This window comes from Oncorhynchus clarkii, chromosome 4 (genome assembly GCF_045791955.1).
Source record: "Oncorhynchus clarkii lewisi isolate Uvic-CL-2024 chromosome 4, UVic_Ocla_1.0, whole genome shotgun sequence".
Taxonomy (NCBI): Eukaryota; Metazoa; Chordata; class Actinopteri; order Salmoniformes; family Salmonidae; genus Oncorhynchus; species Oncorhynchus clarkii.
In genome coordinates, this window is record NC_092150.1 from 77,662,269 (window position 1) to 77,676,870 (window position 14,602).

General features: G+C 41.9%; 1 protein-coding gene across 1 annotated transcript; it reads right to left on the minus strand.

Moving 5' to 3' along the window:
• Positions 1 to 5,174: 5,174 nt before the first annotated feature.
• On the minus strand, positions 5,175 to 13,474 carry LOC139407847 (heme-binding protein 1-like). The gene is made up of 5 exons (XM_071151718.1): positions 12,979 to 13,474; positions 11,650 to 11,744; positions 9,030 to 9,156; positions 8,116 to 8,299; positions 5,175 to 5,346 (listed from the first exon to the last, which is right to left on the minus strand). Exons 1-5 carry the CDS (start codon positions 13,220 to 13,222, stop codon positions 5,175 to 5,177), a joined length of 822 nt encoding a protein of 273 aa, XP_071007819.1. The 5' UTR covers positions 13,223 to 13,474.
• Positions 13,475 to 14,602: the final 1,128 nt, after the last annotated feature.

A 14,602-nucleotide genomic window follows, 5' to 3' on the forward strand; every position in this document is an offset into this window, starting at 1 on the left:
GCATTTTCCACATCAACTGCGAAGGGATTACTAAGCAGTTCAAACTTGCATTTCTGGGCATCGAAGTCGGCAAATCGCCGGCTAAACTCAGCGGCGAGAACACTGAGTTTTTCAGCAAACTGTGCGCATGGGAACACGGCGGTAGAGATCTGAGCTTTTATGGATTGGCAGCAGGGAAAATGGCAAGGGTTTCCTTGCAGCATCTGATTCTCCCACAGGCACAGTTTAGTTTTGAAGGCCCTCACTGCAGCGTACATGTCTGTGATGATGCGCCCCCGCCCCTGAAGCTGCAGGTTCAGCGCATCGAGATGGCTCGAGATGTCACAGAGAAAGGCCAGCTCACACAGGAACTTTTGCTCCCGGAGCTCTGCTGTATCCTTCCCTTTGGTTTCCAGGAATTGACATATTTCCTCACGCAGCTCGAAACATCTGTTCAGTACTTTTCCTCTGCTTAGCCATCTCACCTCTGTGTGATACGGCACGTCTGCGTATTCCGAACCACACTCCTCCAGAAAAGATTTAAACTGGCGGTGATTTAGACCTTTGGCTCTTATAAAGTTAACTACCTGTGTTACTGTGGTCATAACATGTTCCATCTTTAGGGCTTTGGCACACAGTGCTTCCTGATGTATGATGCAGTGGTAAACAGTTAGCTCACCTGCACAGTTCTCTTCCCGCATCTTCTCCCGAACCATGCCCACCAGTCCACTCTTTTTACCGCACATCGCTGGCGCACCATCTGTCGTTAATCCAACGAGTTTATCCCACGGCAGCTTTATTTCAGTTACACATTTGGAAACCTCCTCAAAGATTTCCTTTCCTGTGGTTGTGCCATGCATTGATTTGAATCCTAATAGCTCCTCCGTAACACACAGATTTGAGTCCACTCCACGGATGAAGACTGACAGCTGAGCAGTATCAGATGCGTCGCAGCTCTCATCCACAGCGAGGGAGAACGCAACAAAATCTTTTCCCTTTTCCATCAGCTGGTCATACAGATTGGTGGCAAGATCACATGTGCGATCAGCTACTGTGTTCCTGCTCAGGCTCACGTTTGAAAATGCTTGTTTTTTCTCTGGGCATACGAGGTCACAAACCTTCATCATGCACTTTTTCATGAACTCTCCCTCATTAAAGGGCCGGGCTGATTTTGCGATCTCTGCTGCCACTATATAACTAGCCTTTACAGCAGCCTCGCTTTGTGATGTGGCTTTTTTAAACATATTCTGTTGTGAAACCAAACTTCTTTTCATCTCCTCTACTTTCTGGCTCCTTTGAGTCATGTCCAGGTCCTTGTATTTGTCATGGTGTTTCGTTTCATAGTGTCGTCTAATGTTGTACTCCTTACTTACAGCCACGTTGACTCCACAAACAAGACAAACAGGTTTGTCTTTTACATATGTAAACAGATATTCTGCCTCCCACTTGTCCAGAAAGCTCCTGTTTTCTGCCTTTCTTTTCGCCATTTTTGGGAAGGGTTAGCTCGCTGACAGTTGTAGCGTCTATGTTGCTATGACTACTGTCACAGAAGAGAGAGCGTTTCTGGGTCCTGTCCTGATTGGCGCGCGAAAACAGCAGAGCATTATGGGATTCGTAGTATTAGTGGTGAATGCGCTGTATAATACCGGCGGGCCAGCTCTAGTAGTAATTTGGTATTGTCTCGCGGGCCAAATATAATTACCCCGCGGGCCAAATTTGGCCCACGGGCCAGAGTTTGACACCCATGCTGTAGATATTTGGAGAGACACATATTGCAGTCCTGTGTAGCTCAGTCAGTAGAGCAAGGGGCTTACAACACCAAGGGTCATGGATAAAAGCATCTGCTAAATGGCAAATAGTATTATATATTAGTTTGTTGCAATCCCTTTGGCACTAATTTCAGAACCTTGATGTCATTTTTCAAAACTCTAGACAACTCACAACCGATAATCAAAATGCACATTTTTAAATCTAACACTTTTTCCAATTGCTTGGATACAATACAAAGCTAAGATAATTTGTTCATTGAACTAAAATCACCTGTTCAAAATGACAACTTAAAGTACTACCATTTCAAAATGCAATTCACACATTACATCTGAGATGACTGCCTATTCATTTCATTTCAATGATCTAACTATCAATTGATACAACTACTCAAAATTAGTTTTATGGAAACTGACAAACAATATTACATGTTTAGATCATGAAAGTTTCAGGATAACGAGATCCATTGACACCAATTACCGTGGAACATGAACCAATTGGACTACATTATCTATGGATGTAATATTTCATCATCACTCTTTATCAGACACAGTCTCTATGGTCCCATGTACCACTTTTCCAGACCATGTTTTTAGATTGGTGTTTTTTTTCCCACTGAACTGCCGCTCACTGAATGTGTTTTGTTTATCGCACCATTCTCTGTAAACTCCAGAGACTGTAGTGCGTAAAAATCCCAGGAGGGCAGCTGTTTCTGAGATGCTGGAATCACCATGTGGCACCAACAATCATACCACGGCCAAAGTTGCTTAGATTACACATCTTGCCCGTTCTAATGTTTGGTCGAACAACAACTAAAGCTCTCTACTCTATACACACTATATACTAAGTTGCAGGCAGCCACATGATTCACTGTTCGGAGGAGCAGGTGATTTGCGTTAACACACAGGTGTACCTAATAAAGTGTCCGGTGAGTATGTATGCAGGCTCTTGTAATTGCTTTTCCAATACTGATGATTCATTTCACATTGTGGTACGGGTATATAGTGAAATGAATGGTATCCACCTACAACAACAGAGAACATGGAGCTGGCAGGTGATCCAGGTCACAATAGAGGTCAAGCAGTGGGAGGAAGAAGACGAGGAAGACGTGGTCAAAGGAATGGCAGGGGACCACTACTCAGAAGGTGTGCTTGTCGTGGGCCTCGTTTGAGGAGGTGTGGGGGAAACGTGGTAGAGGACAAGGACACGGACCAAGACAGTGGCAACAACAGCAAAGTGTCCAATGAAATCCGAGCAATAGTTCTAGACCATGACGTAAATCATGGCAGGACAATGACTGAGGCAGCTACAATGACTCAACCAAACCTCAGAAGATCAACCGTGGCCTCAATCATCAGAACTTTCTGCAATTAGAACCAGTAAGTTTTCAGCATGCACTAAACATTAGGCTACTCTCAATTGTCAAATGACTGTATACTGCATGCCAATGTGTACCACAGAGTATGTGATGTGACCATCTCTACTTGCACATCATCACCTGCACATCTATCACTCCAGTGTTAGACGCAAAATAATTACAATTTAGCATTATGGCCTATTTATTGCCTTACCTCCCTACTCTTCTACATTTGCACACACTGTACATAGATTTTTCTATTGTGTTATTGACTGTACGTTTGTTTATGTGTAACTCCGTTGTTTTTTGTCGCACTGCTTTGCTTTATCTTGGCCAGGTCGCAGTTGTAAATGAGAACTTGTTCTCAACTGGCCTACCTGTCTTACTGTAATGTCTTACTGTAACGTTCCCTGCAGAATTGAGACTAGGCCAAATAGGGGAGGCAGAAGCAAAATTCTGACTGACCAATAAGAGCGGGCTGTGGTCAATTTGGTTCTGGACAGAAATGATATTCGTCTTACAGAAATCAGCAGCACATCTTGGACAATGTTCAACAATGTGGAAGCCATAAGTTGAAAAGTGTGGAAGCCGCATGCTGAAAAGGCACCAGGTGTCTCTAAACCAGCTATACCATGTGCCTTTTGAAAAAAATGCAGACAGAGTGAAGCAACTGAGGACCGAGTATGTTCAGTTTCAAGATGCCTGTTGTGAAAAATACCCCCCAAAAATCTACATCATTGTAATCAGTAATTATCTTTCCAAAATTACTTTTTAGAGGGTGATGGTTTTTGTTAGCATCCAGCTCCATCACAAATTCCTCGTTTTGGATGAGGCAGGCTTCAACCTGGCCAAGACAAGGAGGAGAGGTCAGAATTTCATTGGCCAGTGGGCAACCATCCAAGTACCTGGACAACATGGGGCCAACGTCACCATGTGTGCTGCTATATCAGAAGATGGTGTGGTGGGACACAGACCTCGTATTGGATCATATAATGCAGCTCTCCTTGTAACCTTTCTTTATGAGCTAAATCAGGTCTGTAGAGCTGATGGCATGACCTATGTCATTGTGTTGGATAATGTCAGGTTCCACTATGCTCAAATGGTGCAAGCATGGTTTCAGGCCCAACCACAATTTACCACCCTGTACTTACCCCCATTCTCTCCTTAACCCAATTGAGGAATTTTTCTCCACATGGTGGTGGAAGGTATAGGATAGGCACCCTCACGAACAAGCCACCCTTCTCCAGGCCATGGATGACATGCTATGACATCATGGCAGACCAGTGTCAGGCCTGGATTCGCCCGAAGATTCTTCCCAAGATGTTTGGCTAATGAAAACATCCATTGTGATGTGGATGAGAACCTGTGGCCAAACCCACAAGACAGGTTTGATGGAAATATAGAAGTACAGTAATCAATCCTTTGTTTAGCTTTTTACAGTAAGCCAGGTGAGGAACACTGCAGTTGATGTTTTACTGTAGTTTCCTATTTTTGTTGTAGCTAATTATTTTTGCTTTGATTCAAAGAAACCTGTTGTGACTATTGTAGTTCATCAATAAATGTCTCATTTTGTTCAATGATTCCACTGTCTGTAGTATTCGCTCTACTAGTTATTTTAGTGATGTATTTACATGTTTCATTATGGTACATGTATCACATATTTTGTACTACAATATATAATGTTGTGATCTAAATTAATGTTCCTATGGTATTTCATGATAAATTTGTTATTTTGAAATAATGATTTTGCAAGTGCAAGATTTAATTAAATATATGAATGCACAATGTAATGTTTTGAACATGGGACAGCCTGTGTTACAAGTGATGACCGTTTTGAGTTTTGGTTCTGAAATTGTGCCAAAGTGATCGTAAAAAAATGTATTATATATTATCTGCCTGAGACCACAGCCCAATTAAAATACTTGTGTACTCGTTTCCTTGACGTAAACTGTATCCAATTTTATGAAATTCTGCTATTTTTGGTTTGTGTGAGGCTTTCGATTTGGTTCGCTGTAATGACTGTTTATCATTTGTTTACTTTGTGTTAATAATGTAGTGCTACATAGCCACTTCAGCAGCGCTCCAGGAACCAGACTTCGTTGTGTCGGTGTGCGGCTGCGGGGCTGGTATAGCCGGCCACGATGAAGGACTCACTCACACACAGCTGTGGAGAGTCCAGCACCACGCCCAGAGCATGGATCTCCCCTAGGATAGAGGTCTCAGTAGTGGGTCCACTGAACGACCTGACAGGGGTAGAGAGAAAGAGATGGATGAAAGGTTACACAGTTACTCTAAATCATTACATCATCACGTAGCAATAATAATAATAATGTGTATCCATGTATTATAATAGAAACATTACTTTTGTAAATATACACCGAGTGTACAAAACATTAAGGACAACTGCTCTTTCCATGACAAACTGACCAGGTGATCCCTTATTGATGTCACTTGTTAAATCCACTTCAAAAATCAGTGTAGATTAAAGGGGAGGACAGGTTAACCTGTCTAGGAACGGGGTTCCACTAGCAATGAAATCGCAGGGCGCCAAATTCAAATCAACAGAAATCTCATAATTCAAATTTCTCAAACATACAAGTATTAGACACCATTTTAAAAGAAAATTCTCCTTAATCCAACCACAGTGTCCGATTTCAAAAAAGCTTTTGGGCGAAAGCAGAACCTATGTTAGGTCAGCAACTAGTCACAGAAAGCATACAGCGATTTTACAACCAAAGAGAGCAGTCACAAAAAGCAGAAATAGGGAAAATGAATCACTAACCTTTGATATTCTTCATCAGATGACACTCATAGGACTTCATGTTACACAACACATGTATGTTTTGTTCGATCAAGTTCATATTTATATCCAAAAGATCCCTTTACCTCCAAAACATCCCGTGAATTTGCACAGAGCCACATCAATTTACAGAAATACTCATAATTGATAAATGATACAAGTGTTATTCACAGAATTAAAGATACACATCTCCTTAATGCAACCACTGTCAGATTTGTAAAAAAAAAATACGGAAAAAGCAAACCATGCAATAATCTGAGTACGGCGCTCAGAGACCAACACAACCCAAGAAGATATCCGCCATGTTGAAGTCAACAGAAGTCAGAAATAGCATTATAAATATTCACTTCCCTTTGATCTTCATCAGAATGCACTCCCAGGAATCCCAGTTCCACAATAAATGTTTGATTTGTTCCATAAAGTCCATCATTTATGTCCAAATAACTCCTTTTGGTTTGCGCGTTCAGTACACAATCTAAACTCAGAACGCGCAGGCAGGTCCAGGCAAAAGTTCAGACGAAAAGTCATATTACAGTTCGTAGAAACATGTCAAACGATGTATAGAATCAATCTTTAGGATGTTTTTATCATAAATCTTCAATAATGTTCCAACTGGAGAATTCCTTTGTCTGTAGAAAAGCAATGGAACGCGAGGCAACTTCCACATGAGTGCGCGTCACGAGCTCGTGGCTCTCTGCCAGACCTCGGACTCATTCCCCTCTCATTCGGCCCCACTTCACAGTAGAAGCATCAAACAAGGTTCTAAAGAGACTGTTGACATCTAGTGGAAGCCTTAGGAAGTGCAAAATGACCCCACAGACACTGTGTATTCGATAGGCCAAGAGTTGTTAAAACTAAAAACCTTAGATCTCCCACTTCCTGGTTGGATTTTTTCTCAGGTTTTTGCCTGCCATATGAGTTCTGTTATACCCACAGACATCATTCAAACAGTTTTAGAAACTCCAGAGTTGTTTCTATCAAAATCTACTAATAATATGCATATATTAGCAACTGGGACTGAGTAGCAGGCAGTTTACTCTGGGCACGCTTTTCATCCAAACGTGAAAATGCTGCCCCCTAGCCCAAACAGGTTTTAAGGAAGGATTTTTAAACCTTGAAACATGGATTGTGTATGTGTGCCATTCAGAGGGTGAATGGGCAAGACACAAGATGTAAGTGTCTTTGAATGGGGTATGGTAGTAGGTGCCAGACGCACCAGTTTGTGTCAAGAACTGCAACGCTGCTGGGTTTTTCATGCTCAACAGTTTCCCGTGTGTATCAAGAATGGTCCACCACCCAAAGGATATCCAGCCAACTGTGGGAAGTATTGGAGTCAACATGGGCCAACATCCCTGTGGAACACTTGACACCTTGTAGAGTCCATGCCTCAACGAATTGAGGCTGTTCTGAGGGCAAAAGGGGGTTCAATTCAGTATTAGGAAGGTGTTCTTAATGTGTTGTACATTAAGTGTACACTACATGATCAAAAGTATATGGACATGTGCTAGTCAAACATTCATTCCAAAATCAAGAACATTAATATGGAGCCTGGCTTGCAATTTGTTTGATGGAGTTGAGGTCAGGGCTCTGTGCAGGCCAGTCAAGTTATTCCACGTCTTCCACAAACGGATCTCGACAATCCGTTTCTATAAGGACCTCGCTTTGTGCATTGTCATGATGAAACAGGAAAGGGCCTTCCCAAAACTGTTCTCACAAAGTTGGAAGCACATAATTGTCTAGAATGTCATTGTATGCTGTAGCATTAAGATTTCCCTTCACTGGAACTAAGGGGCCTAGCCTGAACCAAGAAAAACAGCCACAGACCATGGAAACCCATTTCATGAAGCTCCTGATAAACAGTTATTGTGCTGAAGTTGCTTCCAGAGGCAGTTTGGAACTTGGTAGTGAGTGTTGCAAAAGAGGACAGACGCACTTCTATTCTGTGAGTTTGTGTGGCCTACCACTTCGCAGATGAGCTGTTGTTGCTCCTACAAGTTTCAGCTTCACAATAACTGTACTTACCGTTGACCGGGGCAGCTCTAGCAGGGCAGAGATTTTATGAACTGACTTGTTGGAAAGGTGGCATCCTATGACGGTGGCACGTTGAAAGTCACTGAGCTCTTCAGTAAGGCCATTCTACTGCCAATGTTTGTCTATGGATATTGCATGGCTGTGTGGTCGATTTTATACACCAGTCAACAACCCCCCTCACCTGCTGTAGATTACGGTGGCAGGCCATGTCTCCATGGTGATGTCAGGGTCAAAGGGCGTGGGGGGTTGGTCCTGGTGTTGGGATGGTAAGTAGTAGGCCACCGTCACATCTCTGGATAGGCTGGAGCGGGAGTCATCAGTTCTCACCACTGTCACAATGGGAAGGGTCATACCCAGGTAGTTACCTGGCACACACAGAGGGATGAGGAGGACCCAAACAGAAGTTAAAGGGATACTTTATTTTGGGATTTTGGCAATAAGGCCCTTTATTTACTTCTCCAGAGTCCAAGAAACTTGTGGATACCATTTGTCTCTGCATGCAGTTTGAAGGAAGTTACTAACTAGCGTTACCCATAGACTTCCAGACATTGTGCAAACGCAAGTTGGCTTGCAAAACTACTTCGAACTTCTTTCTTACTGAACACAAAGACATACAAATAGGGCTGTCCCAACAAAAATAAATATTGGTTGACCAAGAGTAGTCTGTTCATTTGACCATTCGATTGGTCAAAATGTTAACTTGTATTTTTGAACATACATACAGTGAAGTTGAAAGTTTACATACACTTAGGTTGGAGTCACTAAAACTCCAAGCCTATCAGAAGCTTCTAAAGCTATGATATAATTTTCTGGATTTTTCCAAGCCGTTTAAAAGGCAGTCAACTTAGTGTATTTTAACTTCTGACCCACTGGAATTGTGATACAGTAAATTATAAGTGAAATAATCTGTCTGTTAACAATTGTCGAAAAAATGACTTGTGTCATGCACAAAGTAGATGTCCTAACCAACTTGACAAAACTATAGTTTGTTCAAAAGAAATGTGGTGTGGATGAAAAAAATAGTTTTAATGACTCCAACATAAGTGTACGTAAACTTCAACTGTACATGGATCCTTATCTGCTACGCTCACTCACCTGAGGTATTCTGCTGGCAGATATATCTCATGAGCTTCATGAAGCCGGCACATATGCTCTGCTCGTACGTGTCCTCTCGCACAGTGATACATGCCCAGCTGGCTTGGTTGTAGACTCTCTTCTCATACTGCACAGGACAATGCATAGGGCAGAACAATGGACAAAACGGTACGAGTGGCAGAGAGAGGGAAAGAATGAGAGAGAGCATGAGAGAAAGAGAGAAATGACAGACAGGGCTAGAAGTGCAGGGATAGATTAAAGGTTGCCCTTTTGCCTGGCTCAAGTGAACTGAGCAGTCGTGCTAGTTGAGCCTGTTCCCGAAGTTGCCCCATTGGGCAGATGATTTAAAAAGGTCCAATGCAGCAGTTTTTACCTATATATTAAATCATTTCTGGGTAATAATTAAGTACCTTACTGCGATTGCATTTAATTAAAATGGTCAAAAAGAAACAAAAACAACTTCTTAGCTAAGAGCAATTTCTCAAGCAATAATTTTTCTAGGACTGTCTGGGAGTTGTCTTAGTGGGGAGGGAACTCTCTTATTGGTTTAACAAATTTAACGCCTGTTGATGTCACCAGGCAGGCCGAAACTCCATCCCACCAAAACAGGCTGAAGTGTTCTGTCAGGTGTTCTTCTCAAACAGCTCTTACAAAAAGGGCATGGTCATCATTTTTACAGTATTATTCCAACCTTGGTGTGGAAATATATATAAAAACAGAAAAAGCTAATTTTTGACTGCACTGAGGCTTGTTTTTAAAACAACCAAACTGCAAAGAATGCCAATAGCCCAAAGCTGATCTTTCTGGTTCCTCCCCATTTTTTTAAATGAAAGACAGCAAATGTATGGCATTTATGCCAGTCGGGCAAGTTGAGCCCCCCTATGTGTAGATGAAAGGAAGGCAATACTTTATATGACATTTCTGCATGTAAATACGGTGCATTCAGAAAGTATTCAGACCCCTTCCCCTTTTCCACATTTTCTTATGTTACAGCCTTATTCTAAAATGGAGTAAATAAAAATTTTTCCTCAATCTACACACACAACCCCATAATGACAAAGCGAAAACAGGTTTTTCAATTTTTTTGCAAATGTATTAAAAATAAAACAGAACAACCTTATTTACTAAGTATTCAGACCCTTTGCTATGAGACTCGAAATTAAGCTCAGGTGCATCCTGTTTCCATTGATCATTCTTGAGATGTTTCAACAACTTGGAGTCCACCTGTGGTAAATTAAATTGATTGGATATGATTTGAAAAAGCACACACCGGTCTATATAAAAAGATCCCACATTTGACAGTGCATGACAAAGCAAAAACCAAGCCATGAGGTCGAAGGAATTATCCGTAGAGCTCCGAGACAGGATTGTTTTGAGGTACAGATCTGGGAAAGGGTACCAAAACATTTCTGCAGCATTGAAGGTCCGCAAGAACACAGTGGCCTCAATCATTCTTAAATGGAAGAAGTTTGGAACCACCAAGAGCTGGCCGCCCGTTCCAAACTGACCTTTCAGGGGAGGTGACCAAGAACCCGATGGTCACTCTGACATAGCTCCAGAGTTCCTCTGGAGAACCTTCCAAAAGGACAAACATCTCGGCAGCACTCCACCAATCAAGCCTTTATGGTCAGACGGAAGACACTTCTCAGTAAAAGTCACATGACAGCCCGCTTTGAATTTGCCAAAAGGCACCTAAAAGATTCTCAGACCATGAGAAACAAGAGACTCTCTGGCACTATCCCTACAGTGAGGCATGGTGGTGCCAGCATCATGCTGTGGGGATGTTTTTCAGCGGCAGGGACTGGGAGACCAGTCAGGATCGAGGAAAAGATGAACGGAGCAAAGTAGAGAGAGATCCTTGATGAAAATCTGCTCCAGAGCACTCAGGTCCTCAGACTGGGGCGAAGGTTCACCTTCCAACAGGACAATAACACTAAGCACACAGCCAAGCCAACACAGGACTGGCTTGGGGAGAAGTCTCTGAATGTCCTTGAGTGACCCAGCCAGAGCCCGGACTTGAACCCGATCAAACATCTCTGGAGAGACCTGAAAATAGCTGCGCAGCGACGCTCCCCATCCATAATAATTTAAGTACATTTCAAACATTATCCCCCAAAAACTTTTTGTTTTCTCATTATGGGATATTGTGTGTACATTGATGAGGGGGGGAAAAAACATTTAAATAAATTTTAGAATAAGGCTGTAATGTAACACATTTTGGAAAAAGTCAAGGGGTCTGAATCATTTCCGATTGCACTGTAGCTAATTGCAGGTAACCCCCCCCAAAAAAATACTTCTGACTTGCCTGACGGGCAATTACCTTTCACACCTAATGTCAATCCCTGGAATTGATTGATAAAGAAAGCAATAGAGAGCTATATAAAAAGAGTGGTAGATATTGATTTATTCATATGCATCTTCTTTAACTCAAATGAAAATGCTCAAAGGCTTGCATCAATACTGTTAATTACAATGCTCCCTGTTAACTCAAACTCAATGAAATCAAGCTGAGAATATAAGATAGGCTAGATAAAGCCTGTCCGCCAGTCCATCTTTCCCTACTGGGTGATGGGGACAGAGGGAGCAATGAATGAGTACAAAGGGGGCTAGACTAGCTTACATTCTCTTTGCATGTGATCAGTGTGAAGGGGACTTTCTCCCTGTCCGTCGTGCTCTCTGTGTCTGAGGTGAGCTGTTGGATGGGCTGGGCCATGTCTGGAAGGAAAGAGAGAGAGGGGTTAGAGACTGGCGTCACACAATGCCACCTACAAGATAAACGACCACACAAGATAGTGATCGGTTTCTCTTCCTCAGATGGCATACAGCACAATAATAATTATCCTCCTGAATGAGGAGAGATTACTAGAAACAAACTCAGTTTACCCTTTTGTCTGTGGATTAATTGTCAGAGTAGAGGACATTGTGCATTTCAGGTAAAATAACAACCAAATGTTTATATCCCAGGACAAATTAGCTAGCAACAGCAAGCTAACTAGCTAAATTGCCATAGACGTTTAATGCTTTTCGACCTGTCCAAATTAATATAGTTGGTTCAGAGTTCGTTTTGATAGTTAAACCTTCGTGTCCTGATCGCGTCTGGTGTGGGTGGACAAATATAAACATGCGCACGCGTGCGAGTGGTCTGGTCAGCATGTAAAATACTCATGTTGTACCCATCTGCACTAGAACCAAAATAACCTAGGCCCATTCAGCTGTTTAGCTCTGAGCTGTGGCTACAAAACACACTCACTCAAATCTGATTATAACCTGCCATTTTGTGACTATGAAAGGGCAAACAGGCTTTTGCATATATAAAATATTTATCTAAAACTACCTAGCCTGTAGGCCTAGGTCTATTCCACTAAATAACATCTAAAGGTGTAGGTGTTATTCTCCATCTTACAACAGGTTGAATAGTGCAGGCCAGTTTCAGTCACGGTTTCTCTCACAGCTAACCATTTACTTTGATGGTCTATTTTCTTCCTTCAAAAGCTGATTCTGAAAGGGTGACTTGTCCCCTTTCCCTAATGTTGTGAACAAAGTTCAGACCTGTACAATTAACCTACATTGTCCATAACGACATTCCATTCCAACGACACAGTCCATTATACTACATAATAACATGTGCCAATAGAAATGTGTACTTAGTATGCTTGATGAGAAATTGTGTTCATCTTGTGTTGCTGGTCCAAGTCATCTTCTGCCATAATGGGCCAGAAATGATTTAAAATCAAAATGGTTTACATGTAAATACAGACTTCACTTACGGCGTTTTCCCCACTTACACATCACGCTGTAAAGGATAGTGGTTCAAGTAGCGTTCGAATAAACCAGGCGTTTGTCAGTCTGCGAGGGGAGCAAGGAGTGATTCAAACGTTTCTGGTGCAGGACAATGTGTGCATGCTTGCATTTCGACCCTAGCGCAACTATCCCCCCCCCCCCCTCTTACCCTGGGGAATTTGAACATGATGCTCTCTGCCAATGTCCTGCCAGTAGTTTAACAGGCGATCCTGACCCTCTTCTTCCATAGCATCGTTTACCCCATCCGCCCCCCCGCTTCTGCAGAGGTCTGAATCGAAGTCATCCTCGTTGAAGGCATCCAAGTCCTCTAGCGTGATAGTGGGTCTTGATCCAGATTCACCCCCGCGACTGTCACCTCCTTCGCCACTCATGTGACAGCCTCCTCCATTCATGGTTATTTTGACAGAAGTGCCCAAAAACTACTTGCAACAGTCGCAGATCTCCAGCGGGGGGGAAGATTGTTGAAGCGATAACAGCAGGCTACAATGTTGCCGACCTAGTGAGCTTGATAGCTGGCCAGCAAGTCCAGAAAACTTTACAAACGAAACGAAGGAATCATGACAACCACGGCATTAGGTCGACAGTGCCTGTCAAATACGTACGACTGATGTACAAAGTATAACATAGTTAGTAAAACCACCGGGTTCTTGTGCACATAAAGCAACTTCGAATGTCTCTTTCCCCGTGCGGTGATGACTTGTATTTTAATTTCAAGGCTCTCTCTGGTCACATGGCATACAATGGGTCGTCACTAGTTACCACAGCTACAAATGGCTAAACACCGCCCATTTCTGAATGTTATCTTCTTCAAATCAAATCCTCTTCAAATGTAAACTTAACCACACTGCTAACCTTAAATGTAGACCAAAAAGCGAGTTGTATTTTTCAGGATTTTGACTTTGTGGTTGTGTAACTACTGACATCTCATGCGGAGGAAGGAGAACAGTATGTGGGTGTGATCAAAGACGTAGTTCACTGATAGGTGAAGAAAACATCTAAATGTATAAAACATATACATGACTAACTTTGACATTACCTTGGTGTAAATATATTTGCGATTTTTTTTTTTAAGTGTGCAAATTCAAGGGGAAAATAGTGTTCCTTCTGTTCAAAAAGTGTGTAAAGAGACTTCTCATTTATGAAGGATTCAGGTAGGAAAATAATCCAGATTGTTTTAGTTTATGACAGTTGAAAATACAAGTAAATTGCTCAGAGTGTATTTTATAAATCCACTCTGTCAATCAATGGATCAATCAAATCATATTTCCCCTTTTTAGCTCATTCATTAATGTCCGGGCACATTTTGACTTCCCTGAGCACCAGATAAACCGCCAGTATGATCTATTTTAATTGGGTCAGGGGTCTTCAGTACATGGCCATGAGGACGGTTACATCAGAGATGATGGAAACTCATTCCTGCCACATTTTCTTTTCTTTTAATGTAGATACTATCTCCAAATCTTGAGATACAAAAATTATCATTTAGAGATACCGTTTAAAAAAATGGTGGCGGAATGGGCTTCCATAGAGATACCTTTTTGTGGGTTACACAAACAAATGGATGTGGAAGTGACCCACAGGTTGTTCTGGCAACTAATATATACAGTTGAATACCTATTCAACCTGTTTGGATTTCTTCAGATTTTGTGTTTCAAAGTGGGATTAAAATGCATTTGATTGTCATGTTTTGTCAATGATCTACACAAAATAATGTAAGTAATGTAAGTAATGTCAGTGAAAGAAAAAATAATTTTTTTTTCAAGATGAAAGAA

Bases quoted from the DNA above. Each gene is read 5' to 3' on its own strand.
- LOC139407847 (XM_071151718.1), bottom strand. From the start codon at position 13,222: ATGAATGGAGGAGGCTGTCACATGAGTGGCGAAGGAGGTGACAGTCGC. The intron at 11,745-12,978 runs GTAAGAGGGGGG...CTTTCCTTCCAG, and splicing joins TCATGTTCAAATTCCCCAGG to ACATGGCCCAGCCCATCCAA. The intron at 8,300-9,029 runs GTGAGTGAGCGT...TGTGTGTGCCAG, and splicing joins CTGCCAGCAGAATACCTCAG to GTAACTACCTGGGTATGACC.